This window comes from Haliotis rubra, unplaced genomic scaffold (genome assembly GCF_003918875.1).
Source record: "Haliotis rubra isolate DU_JTF1 unplaced genomic scaffold, ASM391887v1 Scf804, whole genome shotgun sequence".
NCBI classification, from domain to species: Eukaryota; Metazoa; Mollusca; class Gastropoda; order Lepetellida; family Haliotidae; genus Haliotis; species Haliotis rubra.
The window spans coordinates 177,787-199,557 of record NW_025767529.1 but is presented as its reverse complement, the minus strand read 5'-3'; the positions used below and the strand labels follow the sequence as shown (position 1 = coordinate 199,557).

At 42.6% G+C, this 21,771-nt stretch overlaps 2 protein-coding genes and 1 long non-coding RNA gene across 4 annotated transcripts; all 3 read left to right on the top strand.

Moving 5' to 3' along the window:
- The first annotated feature begins 352 nt into the window (after positions 1–352).
- LOC124261692 (failed axon connections homolog) lies at positions 353–3,361 on the top strand. 2 transcript variants are annotated; one of them, XR_006894394.1, is made up of 4 exons: positions 353–418; positions 1,363–1,477; positions 2,554–2,761; positions 3,011–3,361. XR_006894394.1 is itself a non-coding variant. In XM_046696044.1 (4 exons), exons 1-4 carry the CDS (start codon positions 414–416, stop codon positions 3,234–3,236), a joined length of 543 nt encoding a protein of 180 aa, XP_046552000.1. In that variant the 5' UTR covers positions 353–413; the 3' UTR covers positions 3,237–3,361. The 2 variants fall into 2 exon arrangements, 1 of the variants encoding a protein (XP_046552000.1); XM_046696044.1 differs by having other exon boundaries at positions 2,565–2,761.
- A 368-nt stretch (positions 3,362–3,729) lies between these two features.
- On the top strand, positions 3,730–4,807 carry LOC124261701. Its single transcript, XR_006894401.1, has 2 exons — positions 3,730–4,248; positions 4,374–4,807. It is a non-coding gene; the product is annotated as an uncharacterized LOC124261701 (long non-coding RNA).
- Positions 4,808–8,307: 3,500 nt separating this feature from the next.
- On the top strand, positions 8,308–20,109 carry LOC124261684. The gene is made up of 2 exons (XM_046696032.1): positions 8,308–9,420; positions 19,196–20,109. Exons 1-2 carry the CDS (start codon positions 8,366–8,368, stop codon positions 19,584–19,586), a joined length of 1,446 nt encoding a protein of 481 aa, XP_046551988.1. The 5' UTR covers positions 8,308–8,365; the 3' UTR covers positions 19,587–20,109.
- Positions 20,110–21,771: the final 1,662 nt, after the last annotated feature.

The following is a 21,771-nucleotide window of genomic DNA, read 5'->3' as shown; positions in this document are numbered from 1 at the left end:
TCTGCGTACATACACTTCCCGACTTGGTTGACACGTGTCATCGTATATCAACTGTGCAGATCGATGTTGTTGATGTTGATCTGTGGATTGTCTGGTCCAGACTCGATTACTTACAGATCGCCGCCATATAGCTTGAACCAACCAACATACACTTCCTATTTAAATACAGGCACCAACAGCATCCAATGGTCATCGTTCTTTGACAGTTTCTTATTGAGCTCATCGTATTCTGCAGAAGTATCCATAGTATAATAATCATCACACACGATGCTGGTCCCCTTGAGATGTTATGTGTGATAAGAGGCAAGACTTACATACCAAAGAAAATGCAGGATAATGCTAAGTGCATATCATCCTGTAGAAAGGGGGCACGCACCTAATACAACCATCGGGCGGTTTAGCTCCAGTCAGTCATGGGGTAAGGCAAATACAGAATTGTCTTTTGAATAACGAACGTTGTGAGGGAGGTAAACCTGTTTCAGTTATCATCCATGATAGCAGGTCGCAACCTTACTTTCATCTCGCTGCTGTGCAATTGCTGAATGTATTTGTTTTTGTGGGGAACATCACACAGTTATAACCTACTTGTGCTATGTCGTCCTGACTGGGTCACCTTGTTCCACATGCGGTCGGCAAGGACGAGGTTGTGTTCATTGGCCTCCCACATGGGAATATGTTTTCATGCCTTCGTCATCTGAAGATCAAGCTAACATGGTGGCTAATATTACATAATTCTGGAGCAGGAATTTTGCAAGGACGTGACACTGGCATGGGGACCTCAACTTCTCTCAATCCATCGACACATTGCAGGCAGTGGAATGAATCCGAAATGGAAAAAGATCCTCTTGTTAACTTGTTCACCTTACCATCACATTACAAATTAAGATTAAGCGGCAATCATAACCCTTCTTTAAGTATTGTTCATTATGAAAATATAAATATCTCCCACTCGTGATCAATTCCTTAGAATTCTTTTACAAGTTGTATGGATATTCAACAGTGGTATCTAGTGTTACACGGATTACAGTGATGTCACAGGGTATCACTACACCTTCTCGGGTATTATGAAGCTAACGGAATGAGCCGAGAGATTCCGAGTGCCTGCCAGTGTCAGTGACCAGTATTTTCAGTTCACCTGCAAGTTGAGAAGTTGGGATATGAGATATATTCATAGTTCATAGTTGTGGCCACGGCATCTTGTTTAACCTTCACCGTTCTTTAGTTGGTTATTTATATTTTTGTGTTTAAACATCTGCTTGCTCCAGTTTGGGAATAAGCAAGTATACATTTACAACTTCCTTTGAAACAAATAAATAATTTGCATTTCTCATTACATTGACTAATAAAGTTTTCTTTTCTAAGCTCTGCAGCCAAAGTGATTCTTTACCAACTATTCCGAAGTCCCCGAGCGCCAAGTCCGTCTCCGTTTGCTGTTAAACTAGATACTTTCCTCAGAATGGCTAAAATAGAATACACAGTGAGTATTCATAATAAAGCAGCTATAAGTAATATATATTTAAATACACTCAACACTGATGTGAGTGACGCGAATACATAAATTAAAGTTATGAATGAAAGTTTAAGACTGTTTTGCTGTAACACTGAACTACATCAAGGAACGTCATATTTGTCTTATGGATTGGGAAACTCTTTCATTTGTCCTTAAAATAATTCCTGAAATTCACTGTCAATGACATAGGCTGAAATTATTTTGTTCACAGTTAACGGGAATTGTCCATTGTAGTAGGATGGAGCACGTGCGTGCTGGGGGCGGGGTATTGATGGGGGGGGGGGGGCAGCCAACCCTGTGCTTGTTGGACATGTTCATCAGAGGTGCCACACATAATATTATTGTCAAATGGTAATAGTTAGTTACGCGGATGCCTAAAACCTATATATACATATACGTTTCTTATTGCTATAGCTTCACGATTTGGATTTTAAATAATGAGATTAAAATAACACTAGCAGTCATAATAGCCATGAAGTCAGCGAAACTAATGTTCCTCTAATCACTGCATTAGGCAAGTTTTTAAATGCCGAGACAGTATATCTGCGGTGAAAATATTATCTTCGCACAACCGCTAAATGCCTCCCAGAATGTTCCATACTATGGTCTATGCTATTCCAGGGTTTTACATCTGACTATTCCAAACCACTGCTACGTTATACAGTAATATATTCCGACATATTCCGATATATTATGGTTAAAACATGATGCTATGAACTGAATCTAAACAGAAGCAACGTCATACATTTGCAGCATTGTTTAGGAACAGACAACACTGCCATATTCAAGCACCTGCTAATGCACTGTAGTACCCCATGACCATCATAGACTTGTCTAGGGATCCGAGATTCGCCGTGAATAGTTTCTGAATCATGACAGAAACCTTTGGTAGTTGGTTCGAATGAAGGTGTATGAACCTTGGCGAAAACACAACACAAAACCTCCGAGGTTTTCAGCAAGGTCCTAAGAACAGACTTTCCACCCCTACTAAGCTGAAGACATTATGAGTGGTATACTGTTCAAACATCACACATTCATTCAAGGCACATTGCAGAACGACTTCAGCGTGACACAGTCGTCCAAAGGCAAGATCCTCTGGATGCGATACGACGGAGAACCTGTAGAGGACTCTCAGTTCTGTGTCGAGTATCTGAACCGGAAGTTAAACATAAACCTAAACAGTCACATGACCGAGGAACAACGAGCTATTGCGCATGCGTTTCGGAAGATGGCGGAAGTGAATCTATACTGGTACGTTATATCATTCTATGAACTCTGTTCATCATGAAGCTTCTCTGTGAATGTACTGAATATTTGTGCAGGGATGGGTTTTTTTGTAGATCGTAATATATGGAAGGGATACTATGGCATCCGGATCTACAAAAACACAGATTTTATGTGGATATAATATGTAAATACTCATGTCTGGCGTTCTGCCATGGGGAGGAAGTCAAAATTATTACTACTGCCGCATGGTTGATGAGAGATGTTATTTTCCAGGTGTATGGGGATGGCTAGAATGGAAAATATGGAGTTTATGACAAGTATGCCCGGAAATAGGTTCAACAAACTATTTATTTGGTATGGTATACGCGTGTATCTGAACCAGATGAAAGCTCACGGAATCAGACCACACTCCCATGAAGAAAGCCTGCATATTATGGAGGGTGATTTGAGATCACTGTCAGTCTACCTAGGTAAGGAATGCAAGGCGAGTTGTCTTTGACTTCAGCATAGATAAGTTTGTGTTGGCTAACATTTGCTTTGTGTTTGTGTTCCCATACGCCTAAACGAGGACGAGGCCACTCAAAGTTGAGGACTTCTGTTTCCCGATGACTCATGACAGAAGGGTCGGGCCCTGTGGGGCTTTAAATTGTTGTCTGTTTTGTATCATCATTTTTAACGAAATAGATGTTACGTGGAGATTGTTTGATGAGTTAATTGTTTATTGATTGATTCATTTTTTTATTGACTGGTCATGAAATTGATTGAATGAATGATGAATTAATTGATTTATTGATTGATTTATTGATTTATGAATAGATTGCCTGTTTTTCATGGATGATTTAATTGATTGTTTTTTATTGATTGATTTGTTTTGGTTAAAGGGATAAATGGTCTGGGATTTTCTTGAACAGTTATCATATCATGCTGAACCCGGAATTATAAGAATATGCATCATGACATGTAAACATAAGATAACATCATTTACGTAAGTTCAGACCCTCTACAACAGTTCTCTTTCAGAAAGATTCTCAAATTTGATTGAGAATATTTCATTGGCAGTCGCATGAATATGTATGAACATAAGGAGGGAAAAGCTATGTGCTAACATTTTAAACTAAGTGGTTCATACCAAGGGGAAAAGACGTGTGAAATATCATCCTCCCGTTCGGTTTTCTATCATAAAAGTTCACAAATCTGGTGGAGTATTGCAAACGAATGAAAGCGACATTTTGGCCGGACTGGGAGGACTGCATCACGGTGGAAGGAACTAAAACTGCAACAAAATGACACGAGAACTTATTAAATGGTCCTGATGAACGTCAGTTGTTAAACCGGAAGTTAATGATGATCCACGTTGCATGATCCTAACGTCGTTGTAATCCTCTGAAGAAAAGATGTCAGTAAAAATAAAGAATGCATGAAGATACCACACCAAACTAGAATGCACACTAAACTGATGTAAATGACGTTTATTGATGATGAATAATGTGACGTCATTATTTTGAGTAAAGGTGATTATTTGCCAAATGGGATTTCTCTGTTGCAGTCTTTAACATTTTGAAAAGATTCAATTAAAATGATGTCCTTCTCGTTGCCTGTAAAAACACCAACGAGTTATTTGGTCTCTGCATTTCAGACACAAGCATGATTTGTTTAGACGTGTGAGACATGACGTTGACATTCATCATCTGATTCAACCTTAAACCTCAGGACGCGGTAGCAGCGTGGTTAAAGCGTTGACTCACCATGCCGGAGGTCCGGGTTTGATTCCCAACATGGGGAAACGTGTCCAATATGTTACCAGAAAGATGTAAATAAATACGTGATATCGAATAAATTACCTACACCTGAAATTCCTAATTTTATTCAAGGTCAAGCTGATATTCTAAAGGACGAACGTTTTGAATACGAACTATGTTTATCCATAGCAAACTTTTAAGAACATGACGCTTCAAGAATGGAAGAATTTTGCCTTTTTGGAATATACATGTGTGTGTCAGTGTCTAGAAGCTAATAAAGGACTATGAATAATCACGATGAATATGATTGTATAAATTAAGTGATCTGTGATATTTTTGTCAGTGTCATGGCGTCAAATGAAGTTCTTGTTGAAGAGCACATGGATATGTTAAAGTCGGCGCCTTACCGTAAACAGCTGAGAGAACACGTGGGTGTCTGATCCATGTACTCTGCACCAGTATGTGCAGTATATTTGTGTTGTGGCCGTGAAACAGGCCCGTCCCGTGTTGGTATTCGGAACACATATCCACATGACAGCAAACGCTACATCCGTGAGCAAGCTGACATGAACGTGGTGCCATCTTTTGGATAAGTTCACGTCATGTGCGTGTGACAACAGAAGAAGAACACTTTCAAACGTCTTCAGCAGATTGACTACACTATACCAATATGCATGTGGCGTTCGAGGAACCTCACTACGTGCATGCTACTCCTCGCTAGAGTTCAGCAATAACCTCTCAAGGTTTCAATAACATGCATGTCACACCCAACAACCTCACAAGGTTTAAATAACACGCATGTCACACCCAACAACCTCTCAAGGTTTCAATAACATGCATGTCACACCCAACAACCTCACAAGGTTTCAATAATATGCATGTCACACCCAACAACCTCTCAAGGTTTAAATAACGTGCATGTTACACTCAACAACCTCACAAGGTTTCAATAATATGCACCTCACACCCCAAAACCTTCCTAGACTTCAGAAACCTCCACGTTAGACCGAACCATCTCACTAGACTTCAGAAACCTCCACGTCAGACCCAGCCACCTCACTAGACTTCAGAAACCTCCACGTTAGACCCAACCACCTCACTAGACTTCAGCAACATGCTTCCCTCATCAGACCTCATTAAATTTCAGCCATATGCATGCCACACCCAAACACATTATGCTTACACAATGCCATTTAGTAAACGATCAATGTAACATATATTATATTTGGGATTACACTTTCTTAGTAAATTACAGTTTCTTGTACTCTTGGATTCGAACCCACACCCTCAGAGTCAGGCACCTAATCGCCAACACACAAAGTCAGCCGCCTAATCCACTCAGCTATCGCGACTTCCAGTCTGTGTATCATTGCCTTCGGCCGTGGGAGCCGTGCCAATTTACACTTATCAGAGGAGTACACAAAGTCCGCAGTCTGGACTACCAATTCCATTCGTGGAAGTCGTGGTGATATGACATATGTAACATTATGAGTCTTCAGTATCATCTACATCCCATTCTTACGACACACTAGACTTCAGCAAAATGCAGGTCAAATCACAACAACCTCACAAGACTTTGGCAACGTGTATGCCGAACCCAGCAACCTCACTTGACTTCAGCAATATGCATGTCACACCCAACAACGTAATTAGTCGTCAGTAACATCTACATCCCACCTTTAAATACTTTCTGGACTTCAGCAACGTGCATGTTATGTCCAGCAAGTTCACTAGACCTCAGCAACGTGTATGCCACACCCAATAACTTCCCTAGAAGTAACAAGTAAGTCATGCCCAACAACCTCACTAGAAATCAGTAACATGGAACTCACACCCAACGAGCTCACTAGGTTCAGTAACAAGCAAGTCACAACTAACAACCTCCCTGGACTTCAGCAATATTCACGTCACACCCAACAACCTCGCTGGAGTGCAGAAACATGCAAGTGACAACTAACAAACTCTCTAGACAAATAGCAAAATGCATCTCCCACCCACACAACCTCACTATAAATAAGTAGCATCCAGAGTACACCCACACAACATCCGGGCAACTACCATATGTTGGACGGAATCACACAAATGAAGTGGTTCAGTGACATGACTGGTTTTGGCAGGGCTGCCAGTTTGCACGAAGTTAGGTTCCCTGTACTTACAGACATGCCACCGTCACCGGGCGGTCACTGTTACAGCAGATATGAGTGTCACGTACGTGTACCCTTCAGTGATATGTCTTAACTCTGATTCAACTACAACAGTGTGTAAATCAGACGTCACTTGATAAAAGGGACGCCCTGCACCACAATGAGGTAGGTCGATATTGTGCCACATGCTCATCCACAGAAACATAATTTTACACGTACTGTACTAACGAACCCATATGGATAGATAAGAGGCAACTAAATGTATCTGGAGATCAGGCTGGCTGACTTGGTTGACGGATGTCTTCGTATCCCAGTAGCGTGGATGAATGCTCAGTAGCTAAATTACATCCAGACTCGATAATTAACAGACAGCCGTTATCCAGGTTGGGACAAAGTCAGGGTACAAACCAACAAACCTCACTAATGAGTGTTGAGGTAGTGAGGTATGAGCGCCATCTGACGAGCCTGTAAACAATTTGGCCATGAGCTATAAAATACCCATGATGTCAGAGACTCCAGGTATAACACGACCTAGATACGCTGGACTTTGGATTCCTCATGTCAAGGTTTCGTTATCACAAGGCTTCGTAAACACGGTGTTGACACTATCTCAAGACTGAAGTAGGTGTACAGTTAGGGAGGGGTGACATGTATTAGAGTTGAAGGTAGCAGTCACGATGTGTGCACTTATATCACGCGCGTGAAATATACGTGTGTATGCACGTGTAAGTTTGTTCTAGCGGGTTTATCTTTGTGTGTGCATGTGTGTAGGTGTCTCTGTTCATGTATGTAAGCATGTATGTATGTGATTATGTACATGCGTGTACGTGCGTGTGTGTGTACATGCGTGTACGTATCTGTATGTGTGTGACTGTGTCTGTGTGATTGTGTCTGTGTTTCTGTGTGTACGTGTGTTATTCCCATTTTATCCATTTAAATACTGAGAGTTCATTAAGCATCATGGTATTGCCTATCCACTAGCTAAACCATTACACAGAAGATGGAAGAATGTATCTATATCAGACAACATGCTCTCCTGGTGATATTTGCATGAGTTATTATACTAGGAATGCAAGAGTGTTTCATGTTTTGACTGATTTCATAGTATAGTTACACATACAGCCTTCCTGGCTTGATTATTGCTGCTCATTTCAATACAAGGAGCCCTGACAGATGACGCATTTGATGAAGAACTTGTCACTAAACTGAGAGTGATAAGCCCTGACCCCGTTTGGAGTCGTAATGGTTAGTTTAAGACACTACTCTGAAACTCGCATGGACGTGGGGGAGGTGTGTGTACGTGTGTGTGTGTTCGTTCGAATGTGTGCGCGTGCGTGTCTGTGTGTATGTGTGTGTCGCTGAGTGTGTGTGTACGTGTTTGTGTGTGTGTCTGTGTCTCTCTCCCTTCTCCCCCTCTCCCCCTCCCTCCCTCTCTCTCTCTCTCTCTCTCTCTCTCTCTCTCTCTCTCTCTCTCTCTCTCTCTCTTTCGGTGACCTTGCATGGTTGTTTTCACCAACGTGACTACATGAGTACATTACTTGTGTAATGCAACCTGAGACGCTTAAATCACTAATGATAGAGCTAGGTTCTATATATAATATACATAGAGATACGTGAGTGTTCTGACATCACGTGGTTACCAACCGACCTTCAACCATGTTTACATTCAGACTACAGAGTAGGCTTCATGTATACATTATTCTAACGGACAAGGAAATCTCACAGGCTTTTGCACAGTTTACAAGATGGCCGAGTTCAAATACATGTCATGGTTGCTGACATCTATCTCCCTAATCTGTTTCTGTAATGGTCAGGACAGTATGGTGTCTGTCCTAAACAAACTGGATCAGTGTGATCGGGATCTGCTTGATAATAAGATGGGCATGCTCGCTATGGAGAAAAGGATACTAAACACCATAGATGTTGTCAAGGCATCCTTGAGAGCTGAGTTAAAGGAAAACATCCGGGATGAAGTGAGAGAAGCCATGGCCGAGATTCTACCAGGAGAGTCTCTTCAAGACATGGTAAAAAGTCAGGTTGTCTCTGAAGTGCGGCATCTGAAGCAGGGCTACCATCAGATGAAGAGACAGTTGCACCATGTCTCAAGGTCGCTCAGTGATTTCCAGAACGAGACGACCGTATTTCACGACTCTCTCCTGAAGAAGGCAGGTATGTCGAATCGAGAGAATTCGTGTGATTTCTGTATCAGAGAGAAGAATAAACTGGAAAAAGTACTACAGACGTGTGACGCTACCACTGCCAATCTCAAATCTCAAATTACGACATTGAAGGAGACACATCAGTCTCAAATATCAAAGCTGACATCAAATGTCACGGTGTCTCCTTCTACCCCCGCTCCTCTAGATGTTACACCAACCTCCAGGACATCTGTGTCAACAAAGACACTCAGACCAGAGGAGGAGAAAAGTAGGATTTTGATTGCTCCAATTTGGTCAAGTACCCCACATCAGTTCCGTCAAGTCAACATTCACAGTAACTCCCTGAGTGTCTATCAGTACCACACCATGAAGGAGGTCACATGTATTGCATATACAACAAAGACAAGGAAACTTCTCATAGGGCTACGCACCACGGATAAGATAGTGTCATCTACCCTGGACACACGTCACGTGACGGTATTAAGAGAACGTGTAGAGACATATGGCATGGCAGTGGATGAAGATCGGGACATCGTATTTATAGCCACCTTTCAACCACAACGCTCAATCAGCCGCATGTCTACACAGGGGAAAGACTTCACTGCCATCATTGACTTATCCAAGTACGGTGGTGATCCAAGGCAAATAACTCTTGACACAAAGAGGATATATGGGGTGTAACAGCGGGAAACTGTTCACTGTGACATATGATGGTCAAGGTCTGACAACATTAGCCACAGGAAGCCGAATGTATGCTGTAACCCTGGATCAGACAGCAGGTGTGTTGTATTATAGTGTACAGAAGAAACTGATGAAGATGACTGTGTCCAATAATGTGAGTACAGAGGTGACCACACTGAACGCCGTCCCCTGGAACCTGAGACTGTATAGAGGCACCATCTACTACAGTAGCTATCGGTCTCCTATTGTAGGTGCAGTTGATGTGACATATAACACTGTGACATATACTCTCCAGTCAGTCAGTATGAAGGGAACAAGTACTAACTGTATGTGTTTGATTCCCTAAGTGTATCAATCGCATCGTGTTTTCTCTCTATATTCCGATCTCATCCACCCTGGGAAACTGATTTTAAGATTACATATTTCATACAGCATGTAGCCTATGTTGCCATGTTAGTTTGCTGTAGGTTTCATCAATAAATATCTTGTTACAGTTTTATGGCTACTATCTCTGCTTCCAACCTACAAAAAAACAATGCTTCATTATCCATTACCTCCGCTAATCTTTATGTATCTTGAAACAGGGTAGGAAAATAGAATGTTTCGTTTCTAATAGGCTTTTAGTTTGGAATGGAGATAGTGTTACTTTCAGTATAGCGGTATTTCACTTGTGGATTCAACAGTTAGTTATCATCTGATTGAATATCAAACCTGAGGGCAATAGGATTAAACGTACAGCCGTGAACCTGTATCGGTGAGGAACATTATAAACAGTCAACACATAGAACACTATGTGTGTATATTTGTAAGTGTGTGTGCGCATGCGTCTGTATATGTGTATGTGTCATATTAAAAGCACTGTATGTACAGATCCTTCAGCAGTCAGTTGTTTGTTATGTTTTTAGCAGCAATACTCAACTGGTTGATTCAGACATTACATGAAGTATTTTCATTTACTTCTCGCTGTACCCGTGAAGATCGGGATAAGAATTGGCCTTCAGCAATCCATGTTTGTCGTACGAGACAACTAATGGGATCAGGTGATCAGACACGCTGACTTGGTTGATACATGAAAGCGTATCCCGATTATGTAGATCGATGCTCATGATGTTGATCACTGGATTGTCTGGTCCAGAGCCGATTGTTTGCAGACCGCCGCCGACATATATCTTGAATATTGCTGATATGGCGATAAACAAACCAAAAAAAGAACAAGCCATAATTATAACGGTGACTAGTGAATAATCGATTCCGGGCCAGACAACCCTTTGATAGATATCACGAGAAATGATTAAAGCCGCCAAGGCTTTCCATGCCATGCATTCAGCCATGTCACTGAGCCTTCCCACTGGATCCACAGTTAGTTCTCGACGCAAATAGCAGTTTTACAATTGCTGGTTGTCGTTAGCAGTCCTCACTCACTCGCTCACTTGTCCCATGAACCTTACAAACGGGACTGTCTTCCTACATTAAGTAGGGGTGAAACGGTATACCGAGGTAGTTTGCCTTCTATTCGGCATACCGTAATGCAGTCCAAAATTCGGTATTTTCAGTTTTCGTACCTTTATTTTATTGTGATCTGCATTGTGATCCTATCTCATTTACCTAACCAAACCGGACTGAACCGAAGTACCGCAATCCATACCGTGCCATGGAAAGAGCGTACCGTGGTAAGAGCGTACCGTGGTAAGAGCGTACCGTGGTAAGAGCGTACCGTGCCGTGGTAAGAGCGTACCGTTTCACCCCTAGCATTAAGGCAACGGTTCAGAGCTCCACATTACAACAACACCGCGACAGCGATGTGGGGACATTTGCTTGGGGCCACATTTTAAACCCATATTATTGCAGCTGATCGATGTAGTAATCTTGTCATCTATCAAATACAGACATATTGTTTGAGTAATATAGGAAAAAAGATATCGATTGAATAGACATAAACTTCAGATCATCAGTTTCAAAAGGTCTAAGCCCAACAACCTCCCTAGACTTCGGTAACAAGCGAGTCACACCCAACAACCTCCTTTGACGTCCGTAACATACAGGTTACACCCAACAACCTCCTTTGACTTCCGTAATGTACAGGTTACACCCAACAACCTCCCTTGACTTCGGTAACATGCAAGTCACACCCAACAACCTCCCTAGACTTCGGTAACATGCAAGTCACACCCAACAGCCTCCCTTGACTTCCGTAACATACAGGTTACACCCAACAACCTCCCTTGACTTCCGTAACATACAGGTTACATCAAACAACCTCCCTTGACTTCGGTAACATACAGGTTACACCCAAGAACCTCCCTTGACTTCCGTAACATGCAAGTCACACCCAACAACCTCCCTTGACTTCCGCAACATACAGGTTAAACCCAACAACCTCACTTGACTTCCGCAATATATAGGTTACACCCAACATCCTCCCTTGACTTCGGTAAGATGCACGTTACAGCCAACAACCTCCCTAGACTTCCGTAACATACAGGTTACACCCAACAACCTCCCTTGACTTCGGTAACATGCAAGTCACACCCTACAACCTCCCTAGACTTCGGTAACATGCAAGTCACACCCAACAACCTCCCTTGACTTCGATAACATGCAAGTCACACCCTACAACCTCCCTTGACTTCCGTAACATGCAGGTTACACCCAACAAGCTCCCTTGACTTCCGCAACATACAGGTTACACCCAACAACCTCCCTTCACTTCCGTAACATACACGTAAATTAAAAGTATCTGTCTGCTTCAGGTATGTTTCCTGCAGACAGAAAGTTGATGGTGCAAAATCTTGGACTAATAGCTGTAACTCATTAAAATTAATCCTCTACAGTTCCACTGTACTATATTTTTTGGAATGGACTATCTTTTAGGTGGGATGATTGGGCTTCTACCCTGCACTTTTGTAGTGGGCGACAAGCTGTGTGCACTTGAGTGAGAGTGTTCGGACACTTCCATGTCCTAGTGAACCATAGTTATTATAGAGTTGAACTTGGTTGTCTGATCCCTTTGAGACTCTGCCACTTTGAAGTTTTTTAGTTGAATCTGGCCTTGGTTTCGTTTTGCTTTTAACGGCCTGTTGGACATTTGCAGTTGATTGAGATGGTGATTTATCCTGTGGTATAGATGTTTCACGATTACCCAGAGACTAAGATTGGATTTGGGATGAAGTTATAACTGTTGTTTGAGTTGATTGTTCTGGTGTCCGTGAAAACTTCTCGGGAGTAGTAGTTTTCACCCATGTCAAATCTGTTTGACAGGTTATTGACGTTGTTAGGACTTTGGACTGTTTGGGGGTTGTATCAGATAACGTTCTGGTGATTGACGCATATGTTTCGGTCTTTCTGGGGTTTGTACGAGTGTTTTAGCTTCTGCAAAACTGATGTTTTTAGTGAATTTAATTTTATTAATCTCCATCTGCTGTTTCCACATCGGGCATTCCTTAGAGGAAGATGAGTGTGTTCCAAAGCAGTTGGTGCACTTTTTAAAGTTGCTGTCACAATCGTTCGTCACATGCGTCTTCTCACTGCAGTGAGCGCATGTAACAGACAATGTGCAGGTGTTCAAACCGTGGCCGAACTTCTGACATTTGAAACATCTGAGAGGGTTGGGAGTGTATGTGCCAACCCTGATATTGCAGTAACCTGCCTTTATTGATTGAGGAGCATTTGGAGACGAAAAAGAAAAGGGGTAGGTGTTTGTTTGATGGATTTTTGAGTTTTACGGGTGGTAAACCGTTTTACATTTCTGAGACTATATCCAGTACTGTCATGTCAACGAACAATCGATCCCGTTGTACAATACCTTTGCTGGTGTTAAGAGTACGGTGCGCAGAAACTGAAACAGGTATACCAACAAGTGATTCAAGGGGAAGGAGTTTGGATGCTTGCTGTCGTTTGCTACATTCGATTAACAAAGCACCTGAACGCAAGCGTTTAATGTTTTTCACGTCTCCTGCAATGCCATGAATGCCTTTAGAGACTGCAAACGGATTTAATTTCAGAGGCATTTGATCCATAGTCTCAATCACTGTAAACCAGTAATCAATAGACTGTGAAGGTCGCTGTTCATCATCGTTGTCAAGTGGACGTTTAGTTTTTTAGAGTGAGTTTCGTAAGCCATATTGAATGTATATTGTTTCATCATCCGAGCTCCCCATCCACCACGGAGTATCATAAAGATAGTGCTAATAACAAGTGGATCTCCAACTTGCAGCACCAGGGATACCCGGATGATATACTCCAGCAGAAAGATTAAACAAGTAATCAGTCTACCAGATTGGCCCAAGAGCCACCGCCTTCTGGCACCAGTATCTTGGCAAATTTTATCAAATTTGAAAATTCATATTTCATACAATATATACACAAAACCAAACATGTCAATATTGTGTCCAAATAAATCCAAGCCAATAAATTATAGAGCAACGAAATGTAGTGCTCAGGGCTCGGCATGACCAGCCGATTGGTTGAATCGGGCCCATTCAACCACCCGTCTAGGTGAAGTAAGGGGCGAAGTGGTGTGTTGAGCAAAGGAACACTGTTCCTAGATCCAGTGCCCTCAACCACCAGACTCCCGTCCTCCACCGACACAAGGGGCGCAACCACGGCAAACGGTCCACAACGGTGGGTCGAAGAGCTCTTGGCGTTACCCAGCACCCACTACGAGGAGGTCGCTCTTCACGGGTGCCGTATTGGGTAGGACAAAGTCAGAGTACAAACCAACAAACCTCACTACTGAGTGTTAAGGTAGTGAGGTAAGAGCGCCATCTGACGAGCTTCCGAACAGTTTGGCCATGAGTTATAAAATACCCATGATGTCAGAGTCTCCATGTGTAACGCGAACCAGTTATGCTGGACTTTGTATTCATCATGCCAAGGTTTGTTTATCACAAGGCTATTCGTAAACACGGTAATGACACTATCTCAAGGCTGAAGTAGGTGTACAGTTAGGGAGGGGTGACATGTATTAGAGTTGAAGGTAGCAGTCACGATGTGTGCACTTGTATCACGCGCGTGAAATATACGTGTATATGCACGTGTAAGTTTGTTCTAGCGAGAGTGTCTTTGTGTGTCCATGTGTGTAGGTGTCTCTGTCCATGTATGTATGTATGTATGTATGTATGTATGTATGTATGTATGTATGTATGTATGTATGTATGTATGTATGTATGTATGTATGTATGTATGTATGTATGTATGTATGTATGTATGTATGTATGTATGTATGTATGTATGTATGTATGTATCACGCGCGTGAAATATACGTGTATATGCACGTGTAAGTTTGTTCTAGCGAGAGTGTCTTTGTGTGTCCATGTGTGTAGGTGTCTCTGTCCATGTATGTATGTATGTATGTATGTATGTATGTATGTATGTATGTATGTATGTATGTATGTATGTATGTATGTATGTATGTATGTATGTATGTATGTATGTATGTATGTATGTATGTATGTATGTATGTATGTATGTATGTATGTATGTATGTGATTATGTGCATGCGTGTACGTGTGTGTGTGTGTGTGTGCGTCTGCGGGTATCTGTATGTGTGTGCCTGTGTCTGTGTGATTGTGTCTGTGTTTCTGTGTGTACGTGTGTTATTCCCATTTTATCCCTTTAAATACTGAGAGTACATTAAGCATCGTGGTATTGCCTATTCACTAGCTAAACCATTGCATAGAAGATGGAAGAATGTATCTATATCAGACAACATGCTCTCCTGGTGATATTTACATGAGTTATGATACTAGGAATGCAAGAGTGTTTCATGTTCTGACTGACTTTATAGTATAGTTACACATACAGCCTTTGGAATAACTATTCACTTCCTGGTTTGATTATTGTTACTCTTTTCAATGCAAGGAACCCTGACAGATGACGCATTTGATGAAGAACTTGTCACTAAACTGAGAGTGATAAACCCTGACCCCGTTTGGAGTCGTAATGGTTAGTTTAAGGCACTACTGTGAAACTCGCATGGACCTGAGGGAGGTGTGTGTACGTGTGTGTGTGTGTGTTTGTGCGTCTCTCTCTCTCTCTCTCTCTCTCTCTCTCTCTCTCTCTCTCTCTCTCTCTCTCTCTCTCTCTCTCTCTCTCTCTCTCTCTCTCTCTCTCTCTCTCTCTCTCTCTCTCTCTCTCTCTCTCTCTCTCTCTCTCTCTCTCTCTCTACGTTGTTTAGGGGTGACCTGGCATGGTTGTTTTCACCAACTACATGAGTACTAATGATAGAGCTATGTGAGGGAGGTATGTGTACGTGTGTGTGTGTGTGTTTGTTTGTGCATGCGCGCGCGCGTGCGTTCGTATGTGTGTGTGCGCGCGTGCGTTCGTATGTGTGTGTGCGCGCGTGCGTTCGTATGTGTGTGTGCGCGCGTGCGTTCGTATGTGTGTGCGCGTGCGTGTCTGTATGTATGTGTGTGTCTCTGAGTGTGTGTGTCTGTCTGTGTGTTTGGCTGTGTCTGTCTCTCTCTCCCACTCTCTCTCTCTCCCTCCCTCTCTCTCTCTATCTCTCTCTCTCTCTCTCTCTCTCTGTCTCTCTGTCTCTCTCTCTCTCTCTCTCTCTCTCTCTACGTTGTTTATGGGTGACATTGCATGGTTGTTTTCACCAACGTGACTACATGAGTACATTGATTGTGCAATGCAACCTGACATCCTTAAATCACTAATGATAGACCTGTGTTCCACATATTATATACATAGAGATGCGTGAGTGTTCTGACATATCACGTGGTAACCAACCGACCTTCAACCCTGATTACGTTCTGGCTACACGGTAGATATAAACCTGTACCTCACGTCAACCTGTCACTCGCAGGATACGTCGAACCATACGGAGGGCTTCATGTATACATTATTCTAACGGACAAGGAAATCTCACAGGCTTTTGTACAGACCACAAGATGGCCGAGTTCAAATACATGTCATGGTTGCTGACATCTATCTCCCTAATCTGTTTTTGTAGTGGTCAGGACAGTATTAGGGTCTGTCCTAAACAAACTGGACATGTTGAAAAGTCAGGTTGTCTCTGAATTGCGGCATCTGAGGCAAGGCTACCATCAGATGAAGAGGTAATTACACCATGTCTTAATAATAATAATAATAATGGCACTTATATTGCGCTATATCCACGCCATGAAGGTATGCTCAAAGCGCATTGCCTCAAACGATGGAAACAGAGGCAGTTGAGTTCTCCACAATGGTATGAGTTATGTATCTTTTACGTATAGTGCTTGAAAAGGTAGGATTTAAGACTGGATTTAAAAGTTTCAAGAGATGGAATCAACTTCAGTGATTCGGGTAGAGAGTTCCACTGAGTAGCGGCTGAGACAGAAAAGGATCTGGAGCCGAAAGTTTTAAGTTTGGTTACAGGCACCCGAAGGAGCTGTTGTTGACTACAGCGTAGAGTTCTTGAAGGGACGTATGAGACAGTCAGATCACTCAGATAGGCAGGTCCAGTACCATGGACAGCTTGGTAAGTGAGTGAGAGAATTTTGAAAATGATTCGCTCAGGAATGCGAAGCCAGTGAAGCGAGTTTAGCACTGGTGTGATGTGTGCCTTTATGTTCGTCCGAGTGACCAATCTGGCAGCATAGTTTTGGATGTGCCGCAGACGTCTGATTTGTTGTTTGGTGATTCCATGGAGCAAACTGTTGCAATAGTCTAATCGAGAGAATATCAGAGATCTCACGAGGGAGGCAGCTGCGTCTTTCGTCAGCAAATGTCTGATGGCACTGATGTTCCTCAGGTGGTAATGGCTGACCTTGCAGCAGTGGCTCACGTGATCTTCCATGGACAGCGAGGAGTCAAGGTACACACCGAGGTTCTTGACAGATGACTTGAAGGTGATGTCAGCTGACCCGATAGACAGATGATCCAAAGTACATTTCCGTAACCTGGATAGAGGTCCAAACAAAATCACCTCCGTTTTGTCTGAATTGAGTTTCAGCTTGTTCTTTTCCATCCATGTACTGACATCAGCAATGCACTGTTGCATTGCATGTTTTGCTTCAGATTGACTGATGGGTGTTGGCTTAAAGCTGTTCTGTACTTGCGAGTCATCTGCATAGAAGTGATGAGTTATATGATGTTCTTCAATACACTGACCTAGAGGTGTTGTATAAAGGGTAAAAAAGTATTGGCCCTAACACTGATCCTTGTGGTACTCCACAGAATAATCTGGCTAGAGTGGACATCTCATCACCAATTAGGACTGTCTGTGACCTGTTTGTGAGGTACGACTCAAACCACTGAAGCGGTATCCCTGTGATGCCGAAGGTATTTTCGAGACGATGCAATATTATGCTATGATCTATGGTATCAAAGGCGGATGACAAGTCTAGCAATACCAGCATAGCAATATCCCCCTCTGTCAACAGACATGTGCACACTGTTCATCACACAGTTTAATGCTGTTTCCGTACTGTTGGCCTGTCTATAAGCTGACTGATACTTGTGAAGTAGATCATTTGAGGTCAGGTGGTACAGCAACTGTCTCTTAACTATTTTCTCCAGGATTTTGGATATGAACGATAGGTTGGAGACTGGCCTATAGTTCTTGAGTAGCTGCGGATCTAAATTGGGCTTCTTCAGAAGGGGTTTGACAATGGCTTTTTTAAAATAATCCGGCACAACACCCGTGGATATACTGACATTGATTATATCTGTGATGGTGGGTAGGAGAACGTCCAGGATCTTCAACATGAACTTGGTGGGTAGAGGATCTAGGCTGCACGATGTTGGTTTGGCCTCGAGGATGGTTTTGCGGACTTCATTTTCTGTTACAACCCGGAATGAACTAAACTTGGTGCCCGTGTATTGAGGAGATGGTTCGTTGTCCATATCAGAATCAAACTGTTGGCGGATGTTGCTGATCTTGTCCAGAAAGTAGCTGTAAAATTCTGATGCTAGGTGAGCATCTGCACCATGAGGAAGTGCTGCAATTGACTGTTTTCCGAGTAAACCGTGTAGGATAGAAAACATCTTCTGTGGATTATTAGAACTGCCTGTGAGTTCAGCATTGTCTTAACATCACTCAGTGATTTCCAGAACGAGGCGACCGTATTTCACGAATCTCTCCCGAAGAAGGCACATGTGTGGAATCAAGATAATTTCAGAGATATCTGTATGAGCGATAAGCATAAACTGGAAAAAGTACTTCAGACGTGTGACGCTACCAATGCCAATCTCAAATCTCAAATTACGACATTGAAGGAGACACATCAGTCTCAAATATCAAAGCTGACATCAAATGTCATGGTGTCTCCTTCTACCCCCATCCTCTAGATGTTACACCAGCCTCCAGGACATCTGTGTCAACAACGACACTCAGACCAGAGGAGGAGAAAAGTAGGATTTTGATTGCTCCAATTTGGTCAAGTACCTCACATCAGTTCCGTCAAGTCAACATTCACAGTAACTCCCTGAGTGTCTATCAGTACCACACCATGAAGGAGGTCACATGTATTGCATATACAACAAAGACAAGGAAACTTCTCATAGGGCTACGCACCCCGGATAAGATAGTGTCATCTACCCTGGATAATGACTGACTGAGTTTAGTTTTACACGTCACGTGACGGTATTAAGAGAACGAGTACGGACATATGGCATGACAGTGGATGAAGATCGGGACATCGTATTTATATCCACCTACAGCCCACGGTACTCAATCAGCCGCATGTCTACACAGGGGAAAGACTTCACTGCCATCATTGACTTATCCAAGTATGGTGGTTCTCCAAGGCAACTAGCTCCTGACACAAAGAGAAGGAGGATATATGGAAGTAATGAAGGGAAACTGTTCACTGTGACATATGATGATCAAGGTCTGACAACATTAGCCACAGGAAGCCAAGTGTATGCTGTAACCCTGGATCAGACAGCAGGTGTGTTGTATTATGGTGTAGAGAAGAAACTGATGAAGATGACTGTGTCCAATAATGCGAGTACAGAGGTGACCACACTGTACGCCGTCCCCTGGAACCTGGGACTGTATAGAGGCACCATCTACTACAGTAGCTATGATTCTCCTATTGTTGGTGCCGTTGGTGTGACATATAACACTGTGGCATATACTCTCCAGTCAGTCAGTATGAAGGGAACAAGTACTAACTGTATGTGTTTGATTCCCTAAATGTATTTATCGCATCGTGTTTCCTCTCTATATTCCGATCTCATCCAACCTGGGAAACTGATTTTAAGATGACATATTTCATACAGCATGTAGCCTATGTTGCCATATTAATTTGCTGTAGGTTTCATCAATAAATATCTTGTTACAGTTCTATGGCTACTATCTCTGCTTCCAACTTACAAAAAACAATGCTTCATTATCCATTATATCCGCTAATCTTTATGTATCTTGAAGCAGGGTCGGAACATAGAATGTTTCGTTTCTAATAGGCTTTTAGTTTGGAATGGAGATAGTGTTACTTTCAGTATAGCGGTATTTCACCAGTGTATTCAACAGTTAGTTATCATCTGATGGAATATCAAACCTGTGGGCAATAGGATTAAACGTACAGCAGTACACAACTACATTATAAACAGTCAACACATAGAAAACCATGTGTGTGTATTTGTAAGTGTGTTTGAGCATGCGTCTGTATATGTGTATGTGTCGTATTAAAAGCACTGTATGTACAGATCCTTCAGCAGCCTGTTGTTTGTTATGTTTTTAGCAGCAATACTCAACTGGTTGATTCAGACATTACATGAAGTATTTTCATTTACTTCTCGCTGTACCCGTGAAGATCGTGATTAGAATTGGTCTTCGGCAATCCACGTTTGTCGTACGAGACAACTAACGGGATCAGGTGATCAGACACGCTGACTTGGTTGATACATGAAAGCGTATCCCGATTATGTAGATCGATGCTCATGATGTTGATCACTGGATTGTCTGGTCCAGAGTCGATTGTTTGCAGACGCCGCCGACATATGTCTTGAATATTGTTGATATCGCAATAAGCAAACAAACAAAAGAACAAGCCATAATTATAACGGTGACTTGTGAATAATCGATTCCGGGCCAGACAAACCTGTGATAGATATCACGAGAAATGATTAAAGCCGCCAAGGCTTTCCATGCCATGCATTCAGCCATGTCACTGAGCCTTCCCACTGGATCCACAGTTAGTTCTCGACGCAAATAGCAGCTTTACAATTGCTGGTTGTCGTTAGCAGTCCTCACTCACTCGCTCGCTTGTCCCATGAACCTTACAAACGGGACTGTCTTCCTGCATTAAGTAGGGGTGAAACGGTATACCGAGGTAGTTTGCCTTCTATTCGGCATACCGTAATGCAGTCCAAACATTCGGTATTTTCAGTTTTCGTACCTTTATTTTATTGTGATCTGCATTGTGATCCTATCTCATTTACCTAACCAAAACGGACTGAACCGAAGTACCGCAATCCGCACCGTGCCGCGGTAAGAGCGTACCGTGGTAAGAGCGTACCGTGCCGAGGTAAGAGCGTACAAGATCACTACAACAGCGATGTGGGGACATTTACTTGGGGCCACATTTTAAACCCATATTATTGCAGCTGATCGATGTAGTAATCTTGTCATCTATCAAATACAGACATATTGTTTGAGTAATATAGGAAAAAAGATATCGATTGAATAGACATAAACTTCAGATCATCAGTTTCAAAAGGTCTAAGCCCAACAACCTCCCTAGACTTCGGTAACAAGCGAGTCACACCCAACAACCTCCCTAGACTTCGATAACACACAGGTTACACCCAACAACCTCCCTTGACTTCGGTAACATACAGGTTACACCCAACAACCTCCCTAGACTTCGGTAACATGCAGGTTACACCCAACAACCTCCCTTGACTTCCGTAACATACACGTTACACCCAACAACCTCCCTAGACTTCGGTAACATGCAGGTTACACCCAACAACCTCCCTTGACTTCCGTAACATACACGTTACACCCAACAACCTCCCTGGATTTCCGTAACATGCAGGTTACACCCAACAACCTCCCTGGACTTCTGTAACATGCAGGTTACACCCAACAACCTCCCTTGACTTCCGTAACATGCAGGATACACCCAACAACATCCATTGACTTCCGTGGCTTGCAAGTCACACCTAACAACCTCCCTTGACTTCCGTAACATGCAGGTTACACCCAACAACCTCCCTAGACTTCGGTAACATACACGTTACACCCAACAACCTCCCTAGACTTCGGTAACATACACGTTACACCCAACAACCTCCCTAGACTTCGGTAACATGCAAGTCACACCCAACAACCTCCCTAGACTTCCGTAACATGCGAGTCACACCCAACAACCTCC

Excerpts from the sequence above, each read along its gene's own strand:
- LOC124261692 (XM_046696044.1), top strand. Across the intron at positions 1,478-2,564 it reads TGGCTAAAATAGAATACACA|AACGACTTCAGCGTGACACA; the intron begins GTGAGTATTCAT and ends GGCACATTGCAG. Across the intron at positions 2,762-3,010 it reads GCGGAAGTGAATCTATACTG|GTGTATGGGGATGGCTAGAA; the intron begins GTACGTTATATC and ends GTTATTTTCCAG.
- LOC124261684 (XM_046696032.1), top strand. The coding sequence starts at position 8,366 with ATGGCCGAGTTCAAATACATGTCATGGTTGCTGACATCTATCTCCCTA. Across the intron at positions 9,421-19,195 it reads AAGTACGGTGGTGATCCAAG|GCAACTAGCTCCTGACACAA; the intron begins GCAAATAACTCT and ends TGGTTCTCCAAG.